The sequence below is a fragment of the Vicia villosa genome, linkage group LG7 (assembly GCF_029867415.1).
Source record: "Vicia villosa cultivar HV-30 ecotype Madison, WI linkage group LG7, Vvil1.0, whole genome shotgun sequence".
NCBI classification, from domain to species: domain Eukaryota; kingdom Viridiplantae; phylum Streptophyta; class Magnoliopsida; order Fabales; family Fabaceae; genus Vicia; species Vicia villosa.
The window spans coordinates 77,050,655-77,058,101 of NC_081186.1; the positions used below are offsets into that span (position 1 = coordinate 77,050,655).

General features: G+C 33.1%; 1 protein-coding gene across 1 annotated transcript; it reads right to left on the reverse strand.

Annotated features, from left to right (window-relative positions):
• On the reverse strand, window positions 1–6,732 carry LOC131620900 (UTP--glucose-1-phosphate uridylyltransferase). Its single transcript, XM_058892086.1, has 21 exons — window positions 6,486–6,732; window positions 6,336–6,383; window positions 6,080–6,171; window positions 5,878–5,968; window positions 5,465–5,525; window positions 5,295–5,372; window positions 5,163–5,213; window positions 4,985–5,058; window positions 3,274–3,346; window positions 3,117–3,174; window positions 2,959–3,005; window positions 2,807–2,872; window positions 2,671–2,703; window positions 1,840–1,892; window positions 1,692–1,767; window positions 1,496–1,552; window positions 1,332–1,415; window positions 1,147–1,245; window positions 968–1,072; window positions 407–478; window positions 1–286 (listed from the first exon to the last, which is right to left on the reverse strand). Exons 1-21 carry the CDS (start codon window positions 6,554–6,556, stop codon window positions 260–262), a joined length of 1,416 nt encoding a protein of 471 aa, XP_058748069.1. The 5' UTR covers window positions 6,557–6,732; the 3' UTR covers window positions 1–259.
• Between the last annotated feature and the right edge of the window lie 715 nt (window positions 6,733–7,447).

Consider the following 7,447-nt stretch of genomic DNA (forward strand, 5'->3'; position numbering starts at 1 on the left):
TAAGACAGAAAAGGTGACAAAATCAGATGGACATTGTTGTTACACAAAATAGCATGAAAACTTATGTAACACAAAATGGCATGAAAACATATGTAACGGTAAGAAGACAACCAGCAACGCCTCATACTGAGACAGACTCCCGACCAAAAGCGCCTTCTTATTTCCTTTTTCTACCAAACTTGGGTAAAATATTATTGAAGTAACACAAGACTGCCATTACACTGTATACAGTCCTATGCATTTAAACTCATTAGCTTCCTCACAGGTCCTCTGGGCCATTAATTTCCTACACATACAATTAACCATTAGGTCAATCAAAATAAAAACAAGCTTTATCCCACTAGATGGAGTCAGTAGCATGACAACATCCATCCGACAAAAAAAAAATCCATGTATAGTTAAATACCTTGTTTGCAATTACGGCTCCGTCAGGAATCTCCAGCTTTACGCCAGATTTGGCTATGATACTGACTTTCCCCTGTTTAGACATCAGAAAAACAACAGATATCAGAAAATACATATAACGAAAGAATGGTTATTGACTGTCAGAAAATAAACTGAGAACCTCGTCAAAATATTTTTGGGTCAGTTAGTACAACAAGGAAATAACGTTCAAAGTAAATTCTGGTCTATATAGTGTCGTTTATTCAGTTTCTGAGTCCCTATAATTGTATTTCTTGGGTATAAGGACCACACTTACAAAGTTAAACAATAGGAACCAAGCCAATCGGTCTTAAAAGAGTAAATATCTAATTGATCAAAAAAAATTATAGCATTGTACAGTCCTATATCCCATATCATCTCTCTATTGATATTTGCAGTTATCATGGAAATGAATAATATCATAGATGCATTTGGTAGCAGGTTGACAAGCCCGGATTAATATTTAGCAATTCTAGTAAGTCTCACTCGCTTCAAATGAAACAAATGCTATAGAAAGAACAATCATGAAGTAAAACCACAATACCTTGAGGACGACACCAGCTCCAAACCATACATCACCAGCCACTTTTACACTGTCAAGCTCAACGATACTAGGAATTGACTTGAAGCGGCTCAAGAAGTTGCTAACCTGTGAAGGAGGCTAAGTCAATTAGTATTGTAGTTATCAAATAACACACAGTAGTCTGTAATACAGATCTTAACCTTCTTAAATTCTGGCCCCAGTTCAATAGCAGGGTTTTCTGGATTAGTCCTAGCTGGGTTCCGAATGACAGATCCATCTTCCAAGGTGTAGAGGTCCGACTGAAAAAAGAGACAACAAATCATGTCAAAAAAGAGACAAGTCAGATTCCAAGTTAGTCATGCCTTGTGTCAGAAAAGCTTAGAACCTGGACAAGAAGCAAATCTGAAGTTGCCTTCACCGGAAGGAATCGGGATCGAGGAACATTAATCCCAATAGCCTTGTCAAAGAACTGTTAAAAAATGTGACATTAATAGCACTAAAAGGAAGTTATAGCAGAGAGAACACTGTATGTTAATAAACAATGGGTACCCTTATTGCTGCACCAGCTGCAGTTTCCAGCTGAAGAACTTTTACTCCATCAACTTCCTAGAAATCCATAAATTTTGTGGCAAATTTCACAAGTCAATATATTAGACAAACAACTGACTCATGGGATAGCATCCAGCCCCCCGTTAAGAGAAAATAAAGAAATACAGAGTATCCCTTGAAAAATAACCAATCTGACCTTTGGATTGGGAATAATCTCCATCTTGAGAGCATCAGCTTCGACGAGTCTTTTGATTGCTTTCAAGTTCACCCACCTGTAGATGATTGTCAATACCTACTTATGCATGTGTAATCTAAACAATCAGGCACTAACCAGCAAAACTTACAAATTATTTGTGTTGAAAATTTTGAACTTCTCTATTGACTTGAATTCACCAACCTGCACAGAGAATAGCATTTCATGGGAAAAGAATGATTAGCAAATCTTTTCTCCACTCTCCACGAAAGTTCAGGCTTAATATCATCACTTACAAACAAGTCCCTGCCACCATATATTTTGTTGAAAATAATTTTAAAAGTATGTTTTGTCCCTTTAACTATATGGCCTTAAATCATCGGTGTGAATATTGTATGAATTTCGATTAGAAAATGTAAAACGTTCACAATCGTGTTTTTATACTATCAAAAATTATAACAGCTTGTAAACAAAAAGGTGCCATGTAATTGCTTTGCATAAAATTAAGAACTCCCCATCAACTTTGATTTATAGGAAGTTTCCTTGACATTAGGGTGCCAAAGTAACAGCTGACACTGTACATTGCTATACAGTAAATGTTCAATACTCCAAAATAACTTGTACATTATTTTCAATTCAACCTTAAAAAATTTAAAGCAGGGACAGTTATTAACACTTCAATCAAAATGAGAAAAATAATCATGATTCATATGGTTTTTCTAAAAAAAATTGTTAGAAATGTTTAATCAAAGACATGACTACTCTAGAATAACAACACATCAGTTCAACTTACAGTTCTTCACCACATAAAGAAAATGAAATAAAAAAGTCAACATCCCAGTCCATATCTTAATGCTTAATTACCACTGTTGTTTTCAAACAACTATAATTAACATTACAAAATAAGTTGTTTAACTAAAATGGTTGCCTATATTTGGAAGAGAGATGTGATCCGAGAATAAGAGACAGATTAGTAACTTACATGTTCATCTGCGACTTGTGCGATTTCCAGGAGCTGCATTAAAGAATTGATCAGATGAAATATTGCTATAACTAGAGTACTAAATTAATCAGATAAAATATTGGTCAGTAAAAATTAAATCAGCAAAATTACATGCCTGAACCCTTCCTTCATAAGAAATCAAAGTGCCACCCTTAACATCGGCTAATGTTTTGGGAGTTACCTGCGTAATAAGAACATAACATTATGAAACTAGTGCAAGTCTAAAAGATAAAAGGAAACTACTAGATAACAATCATATTTCTTTACCTCCATACAATATTCATTCTTGTGCTCAATCAGATGGTTTAAGATTTCTAAATCAATGAGTCAAGCACACAAATAGAACTAAAGGCATAATTTTCATGTGAGTAACAGCCATAAACAATTAAAAAAATAAGAACCTATAGAAACTTAATTAAGGATACTCAAGTCAACTATAGCTCCCAAGTTATCTGAATTGGCAACAAACACATACTCTTTACCCTGCAAGAACAATAGGGAAAAGAAAACAATAGTGATGATAACGATCATACAAAAAATAAAAGACAGCCCATCTATAAACAATTTGAGCTCTTGGTTGACCTGTGATAATAGTGCATCAAGTTTTCCACTGTTCGATAATGATGGAAAGACATCCCCATGACCAGGAGGATACCTGTGCACAGAAATTACTCATAAGCCAAAATTTGAATTCTATTTGCAGATAGGCCCAAGGTTAGTTTCAACAAGTTTGAACACTTTCTACAAAAAATAAAACTTTCTACGGAAAAAACAACCGTAAATCAAAGGTACCATAGCATATACTTCCTCTTGTGAATAGATCCATTTTTCGGGTTCAGTGAATAGTTGATGTATTTGATCTCTATATAGATCAGATAGATCAGTTATTCAATGAACTTGAAAAGATAATTTTTGCATATAATAGTAGTAACCGGAGAGCATACAACCTAACCAAGGTTGTTAGTCACAGTAAACTAGTGGAATGGACACTAGATTTGTAGGCTTATTACAGAAAAATGTTTAAAAACTAAAACGCCTATTATAGTATTTAACGTAATCTAATACAATGTTTGGAGTAAATATTCTACATTCTAATTTAGTAATAAAGCATACTGAATAATATATGTAAATGTTCCATAAACAGAAAATAAATTAAACTAAGATGGATTCATATATTATAGACCAAACCAAATTATACTAACATATCACAATTCAACATCGATGCATAAATTCACAAATCAATAGATAGTTTGCACAGAAATGATTTAGTGATTGCATTAACTCGATTTTGATACCCAGAGTTGTAAACACACATGATTTTTTTCTGAGTTAAGAGTTTGACATCTATGAACATAACCATAATATGATATTACTAGTCTCTAAGACTCGTCATTAATATGATATCACTTTTGAACCATGACAGCACCAAGCCTCACACTCACGCCAAGCATGTAACTTACGACCCCAAAAGTTTAAGGAATGCTAAAAGAAATATTTCCCCAAGCAAAAAAAAGTTAATTCTATCCAGACCACTTATCAACAAAATAGCATACACATGTTTAATGAATCAAATAGAACATATGGCTAATGAAGGAAATTAAATGCTGTATTTCTCTTTATAATTTAACCAACAATATAAAAATAAAGGAAATATATAAGTTGTTGATAAAACCTTCGATTTATAGGAAGAAACATCATATCACGCCATGTGGCTTTGACAACAAAGTTCATTATATAGACAAATGTTCTAGCCTTCTAAGTATCAAACGCGTTTTAATTCATCTTTAGAGGTTTCTGCTGTCTGCTTTAAGGAAGAACAGTTTTATAATAATTTTGTTCTACACATAAAACCAATTATTTGACGTTTTAAGAAAAAATTCATACAGGGGAAACAGAAAATTTAAGCAATGCATCAATATGTTACTCTGAACAATCTTGTTTTAAGTCAAATCTTTGAGAGAAGAATTAAGTTTCTATTTGAATGACAATTAGAGGTCTGAGCAAACAGCAATTACAAATCCATAAATAGGACACATGTTGGTCAGGATCCAAGATATATTGAAAGAGACCAGCATCAAAGAACTTCGTAAGTAAAAAATGATAGATTTGTCTGAGTGCTCCATACTAATTAGGAGCTTTATATAAAAAGCCATCCACTTTAATCATTTTCAGAGGGATAAGCATGAACATGTCAATATTGATCACTTACTAATTTATCAGTCAGTTAAAAAAAACACAAAAATGATGTAAATCTAGTGACAGTTGTGAAAATACAAAACAAATAAAGACATACCACCCATCCTTGCCGGTGTTCCCTTTTGCAGGCAATGGTAAAAAGTCATCAGCAACCAATCGAGGATATTGGCTCTGCATAAATTTGAATAGTGCAACAAAACATCAATACAAGAAGTTAAAAGCTTAAAGTCCAGAAAATCCATAACATAGTAAAACCAGAAATTAAAGTTACAAACCTGGTTAAAAGTATGAATCTCAATATTCGAGTTTTGGTATTTTTCAACAATCTACAAATAGTCATACTGTCAGGTTACATGTCAATTCGAGTTATATTTCTATTCAGTCAAGTGGATAATAGAGACAAGTACCTTTTGGGTGTCGTCATGAGTGTTGAATGAGTTCATCAAAAGCAAAGGAACATTGCTCCCATATTTGGAATTGAGATTCTACAACAGTTGAATTTATCAGTGGAAAGCCCGCACGGAAAGGGGGAAAAACAAAATTAAAAATCAAGCAAAAATAACGGCCAGAAAATAACCTCTATTTGGACGACAATCAAATCTAAAAATGTCAGTCCATCACGAACTTCAATGACGGATCTGCATTTCATTTGCATACAAATTAACACTCACACAAAAACAGGTTACCAAAAACAATAATCTAAGACGACAAAACAATCCTTCAAAAATTTATCCCGCCACAGATCATCAAAATGATTCTCTACTTTACTTAGATTCCACAATAAATATATTAAAAAAATAGTTCACATTTTCCTTAAATAAATAGAGCAATCTTTTGATCAGCATCAAGTTCTAAACACAGGATATTAAGTATTAACAATCAACCAAATTCCATTTTATAAAAAAATAAAATAAAAATCAGACAAATTCATTAACCGGTCTTAATATCAAATCTCGAATTAAATTTCACGCATGGCCTCCAAAGACATACTTTGGACCAGTGCAACCCATAGTTGTCCCCAAGCCTCCATTAAGCTTCAACACCACAAGCTTATCCAAAAGACTTTTGATCTCAGCAGAACCTGAAAACCGATTTAGTTTCAGGTAAACAAAACAAAATCATTCCATCATAACACAAGTTACAAAATCAAATCATAACACAAAACAGAAAATGATAATCTATAAACATTTACCAGCAGGAGTTGGCGCTAAAGTGTCATAAGGCACAACCACTTCATCAGTTGGCGTCTGGATCTTACTCCATTCTACATGTTGCGCTTCGCCGCTACAACACATTCAAATCAATAAATACAAATAAATAACGGATCTATTACAGATAGAAAAAAACAAATAAATCAATAAATACATCAGTAAATAAATTCACATAAACTTCTCAGGCGAAATCAATCACAGATCAAAATGTGAAGATCGAATCCGTGATTTATTTACCTGAGATAACGAGAGACGAGGTTGATGAATCCGCTTTTCTCATTCTCACTACAACAATACAACAAACAACACAGATCAGATTGAAATCATAGATCGTAAAAGTAATCAACAGATTTGATGATTATAGACGAAACTGAGAAAATGTGATACCTGATTTGTTCCAATCCAGCGACGGAGGATTTGAGATTGTCGAGGTTGGCATCGGTAGCGGTGGCAGCCATTGGCGAGTAAGGTTCGAGAGAGTAGAGAGAAAGGAAGATGCGACTGAGAAGCTATGTGTGTGTGTGGAGAGAAGAGAACGAGAAGAAGGTGATGAATGTGTGAATGATGAGAGGGTGTGGTGTTTAATACTTGAGATATGGAAATGCTGTAAGAAATTGACACGAGAACAAAAAACGCTCGTGTATTTAATTTTGGACCGAAACAGAATATGCTTTTGGATTACACTAATTACACTAAATATTTTAGGGGACAACTTCTTTACCCATCACAAAAAGATGGGTAGTGTACCTTCAACCAATCACATGACTCCATCTCATTTAACACATTTAATTATTTATTAAAATACTACAAATATTTGTTGTTTTCAAAGCATTTTATAAAGAAGGTAACCTTACCCAACTTTTTGAGTTGGGTAAATAAGAATTCACCAATATTTTATTTTCATGCACCGGCTGGCTGGTGGTAATACTATGCTATCAGATGATGCTCTCGTCCAATCATGAAAAAGAGTGGCGCATTTTTCACGCAAAGCTAAAGTGCCTATTTTTGGTGTTACGTCACAAAAAATTATTTTTAATGAAGAGCAATTCTATCATGACACTAGATCCATTTTAATTTTAATTTTGTTTTTAATTTGATTCATGAAGTGACACTAGATCCATTTTAATTTTAATTTTGTTTTTAATTTGATTCATGAAGTGGTCGAGATTAAGAAGGAGAGAAAAAAATTTTTATTTATTTTTTAATTAATTAAAATTTTGTGATTGATTGTGTCTAAAATAATTTCTTATATCCATGTCCACCTAAAAATTTACTAATTAACTATACATATCTGAGAAATTAGTTTATCATAAATGTTATAAATGTTAATAAAATCTAAAATAGATGAT

Bases quoted from the DNA above. Each gene is read 5' to 3' on its own strand.
- LOC131620900 (XM_058892086.1), bottom strand. From the start codon at position 6,556: ATGGCTGCCACCGCTACCGATGCCAACCTCGACAATCTCAAATCCTCC. The intron at 2,704-2,806 runs GCATGTAATTTT...TCTTTAATGCAG, and splicing joins CTTATGAAGGAAGGGTTCAG to CTCCTGGAAATCGCACAAGT. The intron at 1,416-1,495 runs GTACCCATTGTT...ATTTTTTAACAG, and splicing joins CAGCTGGTGCAGCAATAAGG to TTCTTTGACAAGGCTATTGG.